General features: G+C 35.7%; 1 protein-coding gene across 3 annotated transcripts in view; it reads right to left on the reverse strand.

Annotated features, from left to right (window-relative positions):
* Nucleotides 1-17,537, reverse strand: part of MCU (mitochondrial calcium uniporter) — a 189,424-nt gene that overhangs the window by 24,405 nt on the left and 147,482 nt on the right. For all 3 annotated transcript variants that reach the window (XM_087863043.1, XM_045783563.2, XM_087863042.1), the window contains exon 2: nucleotides 16,179-16,248. In XM_087863043.1, the coding sequence (XP_087719169.1) occupies nucleotides 16,179-16,248 (70 nt within the window). The remainder of the gene's footprint in view (nucleotides 1-16,178; nucleotides 16,249-17,537) is intronic.

The following is a 17,537-nucleotide window of genomic DNA, read 5'->3' on the forward strand; positions in this document are numbered from 1 at the left end:
ATTTAACGATAAGTTAGCACTAGCCTGTAAAGGAAAACAGGTTTTAGAGGCAAATCTGGGATGGAATCCTGGCTTTATAACTTTGGGCATAGTATATAACTTCTCTGAGCCTCACTCTTTTGATATATAAAATCAATTTAATCCTTAACTGACAGAGTTGTCTCAAGGAATAAATAAACCATTTAAAACAGTTAACACACGACGGGGCACCTGGGTGGCTCAGTCATGATCCCAGGGTCCTGGGATTGAGTCTCATGTTAGGCTCCCTGCTCAGCAGGGAGTCTGCTTCTCCCTCTGCCCCTGCCCCCACTCGTGCTCTCTCTCTCTGGATCACTCTCTCTCAAATAAATAAATAAATAAATAAATAAATAAATAAATAAAATCTTAAAAAAAATAAAACACTTAACACACTGCTTGATACATACATGATAATGTTTATTAATTTTTTAAGAATCAAAAGATACGTTCTATAATGTTTCTAAGTATTCATGCCCTTGGAAAATGAAGTGTTGTGAGGAAACATATAGATTAACATTCTCGAGATTCCAAATGCCTCACACTTTGCAGTGTTGTAATTATTTACATCTTATTTCCTTGTTTACTCTAGTAATTTATAAGGCCTACAATGTATATGGTGGCCTCACACTACATTTTTATTTTATTTATTTGTTTGAGACAGAGAGAGCGAGAGAGAGCATGGGAGGGGAGGGGCAGAAGGAGAGGGAGAAGCAGACTCCCCACTGAGTAGGGAGCCCAACTCAGGGCTTAATCCCAGGACCCATGATTCCAGGGATCATGACCTGAGCCGAAGGCAGACACGTAATCGACTGAGCCACCCAGGCGCCCTCACACTACATTCTTTCAGTAAATTTTAAAAGTAACCCTGAGGCATAGTTTGTAAATAACACAAAATACTTTTATTTTAAGTGGACATTTGATGAGTTTTGACACAATAATGAAGATAAAAACATTTCCATTACTCCCCCAAATTCCCCTGTTCCCCATTCCAGTTAATCCCTAGGCAACCACTGATTCGATTTTTGTCACTACGGATCATATTTAGCTTTTCTGGAGTTTTTATATTACTGGAATCATACAGACTCCTTTGTATCTGACTTCTCTCAACATAATGATTTTGAGATTAACCCACGTTGCTGCATGCATTAGTTCATTTTTATTGCTGAGTAATATTTCACTGTATGTATATACATAATTCATTCATTTTCCTGCTGACTGACATTTGGAATGTTTCCAGTCTTTGGCAACTACGAGAAAAGCTTTTTTATGATTACCCACTTTCAAGGCCTTGTGTAGTTTTTGTGCTATACTTTTCCTCATCTTTTTATTTTTAACCTATCCATGTCTATATTTAAAGTGGATTTTCTGAAGACAACATATAGTTGGGTCTTGCTATTTTATCCAATCTGACAATCTCGGTCTTGCTTTTCTTAAAGATTTACTTATTTTAGAGAGAGGTGGAGAGAGAGAGTGCATAAATGGGGAGGAGGCAGAAGGAGAGGAAGAAAATCTTAAAAAGACTCCCTGCTGAGCATAGAACCCGACTCAGGGCTCAATCTCAGGACCCTGGAATCATGACCTGAGCTGAAATCAAGAGTCGTACACTAAACCAATGGAGCCACCCAGGCACCCTCCAATCTCAGCCTAATTAAAGTGTGTATGTTATAACATTTAATAAATTATAAATATGGTTGTGTAATCTACTTGTGTATAAACCTTGCTACTTAACTGAGCCACCTGTTCTTTCTTCTACTTTTCCTCTATTCTTGCCCTCTTTTAGATGAACTATTTTTATGATTACATTGGCTCATTAACTATACCGTTTTATGTTTTTAGGGGTTTCTCTACAGTAGGTGTTGGCAAACTTTTTCTGTAAAGGGCTAGATACTGAATATTTTAGATTTTGTGGGCCATAATCTCTGTTGAACTACAGAGTGCATTCTGGGGCAGAAGCAGCTACTGATAATATGTAAACAAATGGGTATGGCTGTGTTCCAATAAACTGTATTTACAAAAATAAGCAGTGGCCTGGATTTGACCTATTGGGTTTACTGAACCTTGCTCAAGGGTTTATAATTTACAACTTCAACCTGTAATATTACAGTTGATTTTCATATAATTTTCATATAATTTACCACTTTAGGTATAGAGTGGTCTAGAGTATCTTAGACCAACACACTTCCATTCCCCTTGCTTTGTACTATTGTTCTCATACATTTTATTTCTACATGTTACAAACCACACAATATGTTATTTTTACTTTGACAACTAATTACATTTTAAACAAATTTTAAAATGAGGAAAAATATCTTTTATATTTACACAGTTACCCTCTAGTATTCCTCATTCATTTAATATAGACCTAAATTTCTATTTAATATCATATTTTCCCTTTGCTTGAACATTTGCTTAATTTGCTTAAACATTTCTTGTTAGGCAGATGTGTTGATGATAAATTCTCCCCAATTTTGATAAGTCTGAAGTTTATTTCACCTTCATTTTTGAACATTTTGCTGTGTAAAACATTTAGGTGGACATTTTTTTTTTTTCTTTTTAGCACTCTAAAGAACTTTTATCTCCTGGTTTGCATAGCATATGATAAGTTCATGTATATTCTTCTTTATTCCTCTGTACATATGTCTTTTTTCCTATGGCTGCTTTTAATATTTTTTCTTTATCACTGGTTTTCAACAATTTGATTATAATGTTCCTTTCTATGGTTTCCTAAGTATTTTACTTGGGGGATATTAAATTTCTTAGATCTATGAGCTCACAGTTTTCATCATATTTGAAAAATTGTGGCCATTACTCAAATATTTTTTCTAGCTCTTACCCCTCTCCTTCTGGGATTCCAATCATACTCATATTAGACTATGTAGTGCTATCTCACAGGGCACTGAGGCTTTCTTCATATATGTCAGGGTTTTTTCCCTCTCAGATTCATTTTGGATAGTTTTAACTGCTATACACTTCAATGTCACTGATATTTTCTTCTGCATTGTCTAAATCTGTTAATTCCATCTATAACTGCTTTTCATCTCAGATATTATTTGTTTCATCTCTAGAAGTTACATGTTTATTGTATGCTTGTTTTCCTTTTTCCCCCTGAATATAAAGATCACATTTATAATAACTATTTTAAAACCCTTGTCTGTTAATTCCATCATCTCTGTCATTTCTAGATCTGTTTCTGTTGACTAATTTTTCTTCTGGTTTTTCCCCCCTGCTTCTGCATATGCCTAGTAATTTTTGATTTGAGGTTAGACATTGTGACTTTTACATTGTTCAGTGCTGGATCTTGTTGTACAGTTATTTGAATATTATTTTGATCCTTTCAAGTCCTTTAGAAAGTTTCTTAGGACAGATCTAGAGATTCCTTTATTACAGGGCCAAATTTGGCTCCACTTCTAAGATTCAATGAACACTGAATGTTCATATATTCAGTGATGACTCTTCCTTGACAGGAGGGAAGTCGATTCCTGGTCCTGTATGAGCACTAAGAATTATCCATTTTACAATTTCTGGTAATTGTTATTGGAAGTTATTCTAGCATGGTCTTGTGGTTTAGAATTTAGCCAAAGACTTAGGCTATGAGCTGAGGCAAGGTAGGGTCAATCCCATTTGCTTTTCTTCTCTCAGACATCACAGTCTTGTCCCTATTGTCCAATGTCTAAAAATAATTGTTTTACATATTTTGTCTGGTGTTCTAGTTGTTGACAGCAGGGCAGCAATTCCCATAGCAGTTAATCCTCTGTGGATACGTAATTTGAATGTTTATATAAAAATTAAAAAGAAGACAGAAATCTCTATTTCCTTAATTCTTCCAAAAGGGTAGGCTATATTTCCTAAGGAAGAAGAGGCCAAAGATAATAATATGAACTTAATATACAGTAAGTACTATCTAGATAGTTTAAGGATATTTGAAAAATTTGTCATTTTCTTTTTCATTTCTAAAAGAATCCTTAGTGGGATGCTGGGCTGGCTTGTTCAGTTAAGTGTCTGCCTTTGGCTCCGGTTATGATCCCAGGGTCCTGGGACTGAGTCCCTTGCTCAGGAGGGAGCCTGATTCTCCCTCTGCCTGCCACTCCCCCTGCTTGTGCTCTCTCTCTCTCTCTCTCTCTGACAAATAAATATTTTTAAATTTTTTTTTTTTTAATAAAAGAATCCTTACAATCCAGTGTTTCCTTAGTCAGAGACATTAACATGAATATCCCTACTTTTTCTATAGGCAGAAATGATAATGCCATCATAAAATTAGGTGAGTAATCTATTTATTTCTGTGCTCCCATTATATTCTTTCTACATGTGAAAAAACTATTCAGCCACATATTTCAAGAAGCAGAGAGCGGTGAATTTAAATAAAAGATGGGGAGTCTTAAAACACAAAAGCATGAAAGGTTTCACTAAAGCATCAGTTTCACAGGTTAAGTGCTTAGGGGTTACTACTGTAAAATAACTGAGATAAAGTCAACAGAGAAAATTAAGGTCTTTCTCACCCACTTTTTACACTAAAGATCATGAAGCCTTTCAAAGGAGTGAAATATGAAAGCTTTGAGAAACAGTGCATAGAATAACACACTTCAGGACTGACAAACCTTCATTATAATACTGCTTTTGAAATAAATCCCCAAGTCTCCTCCTTTCCCACACACTAGATTGTAATGTAAATGTAAGATTTCTTGGTTTGCAACCAAAACCAATTACCCAAGTTCCTCAAGTTTAACAATATGTAAAATAGCTGCTGGTTGTAGCAAAGTCACAATGGGTATTTACAAGCTACTGACAGTTATCAGCTCCTATTCTCTAGAGACAAATATTCTTTTTAAGTGTAAATTGTAGTTCTTTGGTTGGGTTTATTTTTAATGTTTTGCTTTGATTTCCATTTCAATAAAATAAGAAATAATCTAAGTATGTTCTACAGCAGTGTGCTTCAAAGAAACCCAGAAATTATGGGTCAACCAATATGAATATTGAGAAGGAGAACATGACAGTGGATTTAGGCATAAAAACAAAAAGGTAAGGGATATTCCAGACTAAGAAGAGAAGTGCAAGTACAATAGACATTTGGGGTTGAAGAAGGAATACATTAAAAACAAAATGTCTTTGGGGCACCAGGTACAGAAAAAGTTGTAGAAATGCTTGTTTTTTAGCCAATTGTTAAGTGGGAAAGTTAACTGCATTTAGGAAATTTATTTGGTGCTCAAAATAATGGGTAAAATCTCCTCCAGATTAGATCATCTCATGTATGAACATAACTGCATACATCTTAAGGACTTATGAAAGGGAACTGGTGCAATAAGGAAAAACATATAGGGTGTTTCTTGCAAAGCTACTTAGAGCTGAACCACTGGATGATTCCAGTGGCTTAAGATCTTGTGTTTCTTTTCCTTCCCCTTTCTGTAATACTATGCATCAAAAATGCAAACTATAAGCAGAGACTTTTAGCGTTGGAAGAGATAGAGAAATCATAGAGACTATGTCTTTCTTTTGCAGCTAAGATTAATAAAGTCCGGCATGTTAAATGATATTCCTAAGGTGGCAAGAGTTCAACCCAATGCAAAGTGGCTTTGGATCTCATCAATTGACTAAAAAGTCATTTTTTCCTAGGTCAGATATGATTTAGGTTGCTAAATTCAGTGGGAATTTTAGCCCTTAACTTGCTTGTTTTAGCAACATCTAATGATGTCAACCTACTCCTTCACTTTATAAAAAGTTTTCCTTTGGCTTCTGTGATTCCACACTCTCCTGGTTGTTTTGTACCTTTCTGTCTACACTTTCTCATTTTCTTTATAGGTTCTTCTTCCTATATTCATCCTTTTGAAAGTTTCTAAGTGCTTTGTCCTTGGCCTCTGTGCTTCTCAATCTACACACTCTCTAGGTAATCTCACATCCTTCCATACTGTCAGGCACCATCTAAATGCTGATGATGTCCTAAACCTATATTCAACTATCTGCTGAGTTTCCTATACACATACCTCAAATTCAAAAAATCCTAAAACTGATTAATCTTCCCTGAACCACTCATCTCTGACATTTCTCATTTTGGTCAATAACACCACCATTATTTAACTACTGCCCAATTCCAAAAATTTATCCCTGACTACTCTTAGAACCAGAACATGACATTCCTCACATCTAATCAGTAACCATGTCATTTCATTATATTTTCTAAACATCTCTAATCCTTTCAATTCTCTCTACTACTATCATCTTCTTAGTCCAGGCCACTACCACAGTTCTTCTATCAGCTACATTATAATTGGACTCCTTACTTTATTCCAGCCTTGCTCCTGTTCAAAACATTATCCACACTTAGCGTAATGTTTCTTTTTCCAAAGGAAACCACTATCCTGAATTTGGTATTTGGTGTTCAGCATTCCCATCTATGATATACATATAAGCAGGCAGGCAGACACACACACAGAGACACACACACAGCTCAATATACCATATACAGTATATGGAAGCCAGCCTTTAAGATGACTCTCTATGATCCTTGCCTCTAGGTATTCACATCCTTCTGTGGTCCCATCCCACATCAAATCAGGGCTGGTCTGTAAAAATCAGTAGAATACAGCAGATGTGATGGCTATGCCATAGAGACTGTAGCTTCTCTCTTGCTCTCCTGGAACACTTGCTCTGAGGGAGCCCAGTAGCCACAAGGACAATCCTGCAGCCCTTTGGAGAAGCCAACATTAAGAGGAAGTGGAGTCTCCCATCAAGAGCCAGTACCAACTTCTTAGCCATGCTGTGAGCCACCTTAGAATTAAATCCTCCAGGCCCAGTCAAACCTTTAGATGACTGCAACCCTAGCTGACATGGGATTGCAACCCCATGAGATTCTGAATTGCCCAGCTAAACTGCTTCTAAATTCCAAATCCATAAAAACATGAGATAATAAAGGATTATTATTGTTTTAAGCCACTAAGTATGTCCATAATTTGCTATATGGTATTAAATAACTAAATATGGCATGTTTTTTGCATATACTTAGATGTTACATAAATGGTGGTACTATATTCAATTTTCTACAACTTGCCTTTTATGCTCAATAATGCTTTGAGATTTATTCAAATTGAATCACATTTCTGGATCATTCATTTAAAGTCCTATGTAAAATTTCACTGTATGAATACACCACAATTTATTCATCCCTTGAAAAAGCAGATTTTTTTTGTTCCTTATTACAAATAAAAAGAAGGCTAAAAGAGTTAGCAGCACTCCTTGTTTTTAGTTTCCAATATAAATTTGGCCAAATTTTCTTTTCCTTTTTGAGCTCTTTGTTTCACGTTTCATTCCTTATGCCATCTGGAATTTACTTTCGTGAGGTAAGAAGTCAATTTTAACAGCAGTATTTATTGAATAGTCTGCCCTTTCTCCTGATTTACAATGCTAATTCTATCACACATTAAATTTCCATATATGCAATGTTTCTCTAATCTGACCCTACAATCTTTCCTGAACCAGCATTTCACTGTTTTGATTATTATGGTTTTAAAAATACATCTTAATGTGGTTTGGGCAAACCTTTCCCCCTTTTCTACTCCAAATTTATCTTAGGTATTTGTATAGTTTTATTCTTTCATATGAATTTTTGAATATGTTCAGCAGTTTCTCTTGGGGTTTAGATTAGCATTGCACTGGAGTTTATAAATACATGCAAGGGAAGCTGACAATTTTTACAATGTTGTCTTCACATTCATTAATGTTTATAACTCTGCATTTATTTTTATCTTGTTTTATGTCCTTCAATACAGTTTATTCTTCTTAATATATGTTTTACAGATTTTTTTTTACTAGTATCATGCCTAGATAGCTTCAAACAATTTATTTTTAATACTCACTTCTACGTTCATAAATGTAATTCCAAAGGCCCATATGCTTTCTCATTAAATTATGTTAGACAAAATGTAAGACTACCATTTTAATAGAATAAACTAAATATTATTTTGGTGATAATAAGGCCCTTCCTTACATTATTGCAAAAATACATTATGTCAAAAATATCCTTGAAATCTGTAATTAACATGTATAAACAATGTTCTTGCTTCACAATAACCTCAGAAGAATCTATTTATGAAAAATAGATCATTGAAATTTTCTTTACATTATTCATAATATATTAAATATACTAAATCTGTCACATATTAACATCATTTGAAGAATACTCATGTTGAAAACATGTAAATATTTATGTAGGAAATATTTTTCCACAGCAATATAAGAAAGCCCAATTATATAATTACAACATAAGTAGTTTAATAAATCCAGCTGTTTTTTTCTAACCAGTAGTATAAATTAATTTTTTTTAAGTTTATTTATTTATTTAAGAGAGAGCAGGGGAGGAGCAGAAGAGAGGGACAAGCAGACTCTTTGCTGAGCGCGGAGCCTGATGCTTGATCTCAGGATCCGAGATCATGACCTGAGCTGAAACCAAGAGTTGGGCGCTTAACCAACTGAGCCACCCAGGCGCCCCTATAAATCAGTTTAATCACATCAACTATATATTTCACTTTGTACTTGAGGTGAATCATTATTTGTATAACCGAATCTCTATAAACTACATAAAACTATTTTTGTGAAGTTATTATGAGGCCTAGATGATGAAAGTTGGAAAAACACAGTTATAAATTGTCTTTGAATGTATGGTATTATCAGTCTGATGTTAAATAGCCGTACAACCTATGTACCTTTTGTTAATTCTGGTTCTTGTAAAATGAATTCATGAAAATATTTCTCATAAATGTCAAAACCATTTGTGCTAAAAGGTCATCCCCTCCTTTCTTCTCATTCATATACTCATTCTGAGAATTAACAATTTTTGTTTGCTTTTACAAAAATGAAGTCCTGTCCCAAAATAGTACTGTAATATTTTTTCCTTTTAAAACCAATGCTTTTGATGGTGCTGCTGTGAAAGTAACTTTATTAAACCTTGACCTTTGGCCCACTTTAACTTCTGGGTACTGAGAAGCAGAATCCACTCCTAAACTACAGACAGTTGAGTACGGTAGAAAAAGCAGGGTTTTGGAATCTCAGCTTGATCGTACTCAAGTTCTACCACAGGAGACAGCTTGAATCCATGGGCACACTACTGAATACAACTGTACCTCAGTTTTCTCACTTACAACATAGGGATTCTGATATCTCATAAGGCTGCTGAGAAGATTCAATGAGAATATGTGAAAAAAGGCCTGCTTTATAATAGTTTTTCTTGATTTTCCTAAAAACTATAGTCTTAAAACCCAAAGTCTAAAGTCATAGAATACATGCAATCATGTCTTTAAATCTCAAGATAACAAATCTGACTTGTTCCACTGAGGGCAACAACAAGAAAAACAGTGGGGGCGCCTGGGTGGCACAGCGGTTAAGTGTCTGCCTTCGGCTCAGGGCGTGATCCCAGCATTATGGGATCAAGCCCCACATCAGGCTCCTCCGCTAGGAGCCTGCTTCTTCCTCTCCCACTCCCCCTGCTTGTGTTCCCTCTCTCGCTGGCTGTCTCTATCTCTGTCAAATAAATAAATAAAATCTTTTAAAAAAAACAAAAACAGTGTATACTATATAAACCAATTCCATGTTTCTTAGTACTTTTAGATAATTGACTTCTTTGAGACACTGATAAAGGTATAGATTCCTCCTTCGGCCCTATTTCCTGAAAATTCAAACAATTCATACATAAAAATTTTAGATATAATATTTTATTGCATCAGAAACCGATTTCCTTCATATTGCCTGTTATGGACTGAGCTGTGTGCCCCTGACCAATTCATATGTTGGAGCTCTAATTCCCAGTGTGACTATCTGGAGATGGGTCTTTAGGAGGTAACGAAGGTTAAATGAGATCATAAAGGACAAAGGACAGGCCCCAATCTGTTAGGACTGTGGATTTATAAGAAGAGTAAGAACTCTCTCCACTCCCCACCATGTGGGAACACAGACAGAAAGTAGCTACCAACAAGCTAATAGAGTTCTTATGAGAACCAGACCACGCTGGCACCCTGGCCTCAGACTTCCAGCCTCCAGAACAGTGAAAAAATAAATTTTTGTCAGTTAAGCCACCCAGCCTATGGTATTTTGTTATGGCAGCCCAAGCAGACTACTACATTGACATATTTTTTAAATAAATGTTGACAAAAACTGAAGTATTTCCCCATTTTTAACCACAAATTAAGGGCCATTTCTTTTTTCTAAAGAGATAAAACAAACCTGTACAAATTAAATAAAATAAACTTTAATTCTACATAAAAAACCATTTCAATTATAAGGCTGCTATTGTTTGGTTTGCATAAAGAAGTCACATAATGGCCTGGTTCTGGAACATGGTTAACTTGAATATCATCTTTGATATCTAAAAGGTTATGCCTTTTTGTTTTCATGAAAAGAAGTGAAAACTCTGAGACTCTGAGAAAGATATGTGGTAACAAATATAATCACAGCTCACTCTGCCAGATGATGATGGTAGGCTACATGTGTGCAAGGAACATTCGAATTTCCTAAGACTCTTAGAATCGAATTCATTATCACTGTTTTGATGCAGTATCAAAAGACTACAAATCCAAAATTCGATTTTAAGTTTTCTGAGTGGAAAGATAATCTTCAAGAGCCCTGAGGTTTTTCAATTCTTGTAGAGAAACTGATAAAGCTTTCCAGTCATGACCAGTCCCAGAGAAATTTCCTCCAGCAGTTGGGAATTCACAAGGTTGTCTATTTCTAATTACTGCTTGGTTAAAGGAGCTTATGATTGTTCTATCAAATTCGTAATAATGACTAAAAGGTCTTAAATTGGAAGATTATGCTCATTCATAAAAACCCAAATATCCCCAAATAAATCAAACCATAAGTAAACTCTTCCTTGTACTAAATTTTCTCTTCTCTTAAAAAGCAAAACTCCTATCCCAAGTTTAATCAAGCAAAGGAAAATATTCTATTTTGATAGAGTCTTCTTCTCATGATGGTGATTACTTCTGTGGTAGCAGGCAAGGCTTCTTTTATGGCTGTTGGAAGAGCCTTCAACTCCAGTATGTGCCAATGAAAAAAAAGAAACCCAATGTATTATTACAATGGGTGGGGCTCCTTTCTTCTCTGAGGCAATATAAATATGCATGTTACTAAGCTTGGAAGATGCACCATCTGTGCAGAGTACCAAGATCTTCCTTAGCATCAAAAAAAATTTTTTTTCTGGTAGTTATTTTGGCAAAGAAATTTAACAATCTTTCAAAGACGGTGACAACCATTAATGTTAACAGCTTTTCTAATTTCCGTAAGAGAACCTCACATATTTGAGATTTTTCTTTGACTGTGTCAACATGCTTATTAACAGACAAAAACTAGGAACTAACTCCTTAGAACAAATCAATAGTTTCATCAAGCTGCATTCCAGAGGGAAATGGGATAATTTCCAATTCCTTCAAAACTTCAAATTATTGGAATAAATGACAGGAATCCTACAATGGAGGACATCATCTGAAATCTGACATAAATTTGCTTCTACTCCAAGCTAAATCAGTTCAAAACTGTCAGCACATAAAACTTAAAGGTCTTTCCAATTTCACGTGGCAGCTTTTCTTGGCAATGTGAAAGTCAATTTTATAGAACCTTTTCAAAAAAGGCTTTTGTAATAGAACAAAATTTTTGGTAGTTCCTAACTGAAACTTCTACTTACAACAAAAAAACCCCAAAGTGTAAGATATATTTTAAAAATGGAAAACTGTAAGCTTTTCCAGCTTTCCCAACTTCATACATAGGTTGGTGAGAACTCTGCCACATTAAAAAACTAAGGCTTTGTGTTCTATCATCTTTGGTGATTAGGTGATTTCATTACTTTCTTTTTTGTTGTCAACTTTTTGAAAAGTTGGAATGAAAGATAGTAGTGGGGTAGTTTGTGCCCTCAACACGATGATGACAATAAATACAGAATTTCCAAATGTGTATAGGAGTGGCCATTAATAAAACAAGATGACTCAAACAAATCTTTCTTTTCCCTCAAATGATTTGAAAAGCAACAGGAAAAGCTCTACAATATATAAAGAATACTTACAAATCAATACCAAGATGGTCAATTTTTTTAAATGGACAAAAAGTTTGAATCCTTTTCTAAAGAAAATATTTGAACGGTTAATAAGCAAACTAAAAGACGCTCAACATCAGGACGCCGAGGTGGCTCAGTTGGTTAAGCTTCTGTCTTCAGCTCAGGTCATGATCCCAGAGTCCTGGGATTGAGCCTTGAGTTGGGCTCCCTGCTCAACAAGGAGTCTGCTTCACCCTCTGCCCCTCCCCCTGCTCATGCTCTCTCTCTAATAAATAAAAAAAATCTTAAAAAAAAAGATGCTCAACATCATTAGTCATCAGTGAAATGCAAATTAAAACTACAACGGAGGGCACCTGGGTGGCTCAGTCAGTTAAGCGTCTGCCTTTGGCTCAGGTCATAATCCCAGGACTGGGACTGAGCCCCAAGTCAGGCTCCCTCTCAGTGATGAGTTTGTTTTTTCCTCTCCCCCTGCCTCTCCACATCCCCCTGGCTTATGCTCTCTCTCCCACTCACTCTCTCTCAACTAAAAAAATAAATAAATAAAAAACCCACAATGAAATAATACTACATATCCACTAAAATATCTATAATCAAGAAGATTGATCCAAATAAGTGTTGGGGAAGATACAGGGAAACTGGAACACTTATATGTTGCTGGTTGGAATGCATAGTACAGCCACCTTGGAAAACAGTCTTATAATTTCTTCAAAAGTCAAGTATATACCATATAATCCAGCCATTCCACTAAGAATCTACACCAGAGAAATGAAAACATATGTTCACACAGACTTATAAGCAAATGTTGACACCAGCAGTAGTAACAGTCCAAAATGGAAAACAATCCAAGCATCTTTCACTTGGTGAATAAACAAAACGTAGTATTTTCATACACTAGAATATTTCTCAGCAGTAAAAATAAAGGAAAGAACTGCAACACCCACTACAATAGGGATAAGCCTCAAAAGCATTATAATATGCAAAAGACTACATATTATAGGAGTCCATTTATATGACATTTTTGGGAAAGATTTAATTATTAGAGGCAGAAAGTAGATTAGTGGTTGCCTGAGACAGAAGGTGGGAGAAGTGACTGACTGCAAAACAGGAACAAGGAAACTTGAAGGGATGAAGGAAGTAGTCTAAAGCTGGACTGTTATGATGCTATGACACGAAATGTGAATTTTATGGTATGTAAAATATATCTCAATAAAACTTTTTTAAAAAAAGTAACAGGACAAAAACCAAAGTGAAAGTTGGGGCACATATTTAGTTCTCCAAACCATCCAGAGACCTTAGGTTAAGAATTATATAATCTATACTTGGGTTGATTAAACAGATGATTGCTCTTCTCTTTTTTTAAGATTTTATTTATTTATTTGAGAGAGAGAGTGAGAGAACGAGTGGGAGGAAGGGCAGAGGGAGCAGCAGAATCTCCACAGAGCAGGGAGCCCAACTTGGGATTTGATCCCAGGACCCAGGGATCATGACCTGAGCCAAAGGCAGTTGCTTAACTGACCGAGCCACCCAGATACCCTGCTATTTTCAATAACCCTTCATTAACAGAATTATTTTCCCTCAAATAATTCTTGTAAGAAATCTTGTACCTTTTGTTAACTATAAAATAAACACAACTGTCTACCACAATTCTCAATACAGGGTTAATTCAGTAGCATTACATTCTGCAGAGAGAAATGAAGACGGCTAGAACAGATTGTTTTCCTTGTTCTTATTCTAGATCACATTTGGCACTTTCCCAGTTGCCAAGGTGAAGATATGTCCTGGGCTTACACTATTAGAAATTGTCAGGAAAACTCCGGTTGTCCCCTTTTCATCCTCAAAATATCCTGGGTTGGATGATCAATTATATATTCAACCTGTCTGTAGCAGAATTACTCTCGTCCTTAACTTTCATTAAAATGAAGGGGAACCCCTTGAAGGCTCTGGAGATCTTAAGTACGTATAAACAATCCAATCATAATGATTTGCTGTTAGTCATTTTACAGTAGAGGATCAGGGCAACAGAGAAGTTAAAACGAGAAGTCTCAAGCCACATTGTTTAGATTAGAGGGCTTTAACACTACCACCAGCACCGTTTATAGAGTAAGTATTTCTGGTGGACAAGTACCACTTCTGCAGGGTAAATATGTTTTTCTCTCTGAGGTGATACTTTTACTATTTTCTCCATTTCACAGATGAGAAAAGAGGCTCTGAGAAGTTAATTATTTGCCTAAAGTTATAAGGTGGTTAAATGGTGAAACTGGGATGTAAACCAAGATCTGCTTGACTCCAAACTTGTCTCTTACTTAATGTCTAAGCATAATGCCTCTCCTGAAAGGGAACATGGGCATGGGTACACACATGTGCACCTGTGCGCCATGTATCCGAAGCGCTTCTCCAGTTGAGGGTCTGTGAGCTGGTTTCAGGGAGTCTGTATCACTAAGAAATTATGCGTAAAATTTCCTATGTATATATATAACTTTTCTCTAAAGAAAGAGTCTAGTGCTTTCACCAGATCTCCAAAACTATTTGTGATGAAAGAAAAACTAAGAACCTTTTAGATTGCTTTGGTAAGAAGGTTAAACATTTAAAATACTATGTACCCTTTATATCAGCTATTAAGAGTCATGATTAGAAGATGGATCAAACAACACAATAAGCAATTACTGAAAGGTAGTATAGATTAGGCATATATACAAGGTACATAAATATAATGTGGTATTTTAGATTTTGTACTTTTAAAAAATGGTGGTCCTCATTTAATACGGAATACAATGCAGCAGCCTCAACTAAGAGCAATGAATGGTGGCAGAGACGTTTACTCCTGGTGGCTAACTCTACTGAAGTAGCTGTGTATTAGGCAGTCTTCTCATATGCTCTACAGACCGAAGGTAAAACTAGTTTAGAAGTAAAAATAAGAAGGATGTATAATTTGGGGATAGTAACGACAATGAGCTGCATTAAATCAATTATTTGCTTCTATTTCTTGATAACTAATATGAGTTGGTTTTCTTAAGAAGGGCAATAGTATTGGTAGGAATTTGTGGATCCATGCTTTTTTTCCCCTTTTTTTTGGAAGTATGTATCTTTTCAACCCCTTATGCAACATAGGGCAACCTACTAGCATTTATGTCCTAGAACAATATTCATCCAGATACCCCAGTACAACTGCACCATTGTTACATTATTCAAATACTTCCATATAGGGTAATAGCAACCACATTAAGTTTAAACAGCTCTGGGGCGGGGGTGGGGGGAGGATTCTGATAACACTGCAAATATCTATTCTGAGGAGTAACGGGATCCTACGACTTTCAAAATTCCTCTGAGGCTTCCTCACTTTAGGTGTCTATAAGTTTGCTAGGTGCTCTTCTGAGGGTTGCTTTGCCTATAAATTAATATTTATAAGGTTGAAATTAGAATTCTATCAAACTAAACTTGATACAGAGGAAATACACATAACATTCAGCTCTAAACGAATGATCTAAACTGTAGATGCGCAATACTGGGTAAGAGAAATGATAGTAAGGCTGTAAACATATTCCCCCTCTACTGTAACAACAACCAAAGCCTCCATCCTGTTGCCCGTTTGCAGCATCATGGACATTCACAAAGCGCTGTGTGTGGACCCCAAGCATCTGTTCATTCTTTCTCACATCAAAGAAGGGCATCACAGCCCTGAGTCTAAGGGAGGAAAAAAACAATCAGGGGAGGAGGTCTCGGATTGAATTGCTTCTGCCTAGGCGCTGATGACACGAAGGGGCTGGAGAGTTTGATCATGACCCACAATATGAAGACCCAATGGTTAGGAAATACCAAAGACGGTGCTTCTGTGACCTTCATATTATCTATGTCCCCAGTGTTAAAACATAAATGAAGAGATGAGATAACAACATTCCATGATCTATGAAAACTTGATGGGTCTATTAGTTTTTCTTTCTGATCTCTCATCTAAATTCACTGCATCTTCATTCAAATTTTATTTCTCTTCTTTAGTACTGTCCCCCCAGCTTCTCTGTCTGATTCCAAGTCCATCTTAGGTGAAGGAGTATGATTTATAAATTCATATGTTAGAGAATGAGAAATACTGAGTTAAGGAAAAATTTACACGTAAAAAAATGGATGTGCCAAAACTCACCATCAGAGGGCACAACAGTACTGCAATAAACAACTCTCAAATTCTGCCAAGAAGAGAGCCTCTGGTGCACCTAGAAAATACAAAAGACACACCCACGGTCAGGACAGAGCAACAAACGTGTGTGTGTGTGATAAATAACTTTTTGATTATTTAAATAATATGTACTCTTTGTAGAAAAGTTTAAAAATATAGTTTAAAAGTCTCTCAAACTCATATCATCTTAAGATCATAGTGATGAATATTTTGGTTTGTTTTCAAAAGGTTATACAAACACATTTACATACACACATATCACACAATTGCTTTTTCATCTACTTTTTAAACACTCAATATTGGTTTTAAGGGCTATCAACTCTAAACTAAACTTTTATGCTCCTCTTGCTAGCTTTTAGACCTGCATTTCCTTCATAACTAGATGTTAGGTAGTTGTATTATGAATTTGCTATTACTGGGTAGGGATCTAGTCTTTCTGTTCATTTTCCTTTTCTTTTTTTTTTTTAAACTTGGTCAGGCAGGCTCATTCCCTGAGTCCCGAATAATTTCCTTCTGAATATAAGAAGGAAATCACTTACAATCTTACTACCTTCTCCGAGAGTAGTGTCCTTTTGCAGATTTAGGTCTAGAATTTAGTTTCTCACAATTAAACTAAGCTTCAAAAAGAATATTAAATATGTTTCTGACTTGTCAAATGATTCATTTATCCCTTTGTACCTTTTACTTTCCCAGCCACAGAAAGTATTAAAGGAAGGCATTAACTGACTAAAAACAATGTCTGCCTCTGAGGCAGATATTATATTCCACTCCATCAGCCCTAAAAGAAAATCATTTGGGACTCTATGACAAGATGTACCTTAACACAACCATGATGCATAACAGACTTTATATCCTTCATGTGACCATCAATTCTCGCCTCCTTCCAACTTAAAAAAGCATGCAGAAATATGAGACTGACATTTACTAAAAATGTAAATACAGTAGTCCCCTCTTACTCACAGGGGCCATGTCCCAAGATTCTTCAGCAGATGCCTGAAACTATGTATAGTACTGAACCCTGTATCTTTTTTCTTATACACACATACTTAAGATCATACTTAAGATAAAGTTTAACTTATGAATTAAGCACAGACTAGCAACAGTAGCTAATGATAAAATAAAACTATAATAATATACTGTAATAGTCAAATAAATGTGGTCTCTCTCTCAAAGTATCTTAACTCTACTGCGCTCACCCTTCTTCTTGTGATGACGTAAAATGATAAAAATGCCTACAAGATGAGATGAAATGAAATGAAGGACGTAGGCATTGTGACCTAGTGTTAAACTACTAATGACCTTCTGACCATATGTCAGAAGGAAGAT

Source organism: Ursus americanus, chromosome 6 (genome assembly GCF_024610735.1).
Source record: "Ursus americanus isolate L20-20 chromosome 6, mUrsAme1.1.p, whole genome shotgun sequence".
Lineage (NCBI taxonomy): Eukaryota > Metazoa > Chordata > Mammalia > Carnivora > Ursidae > Ursus > Ursus americanus.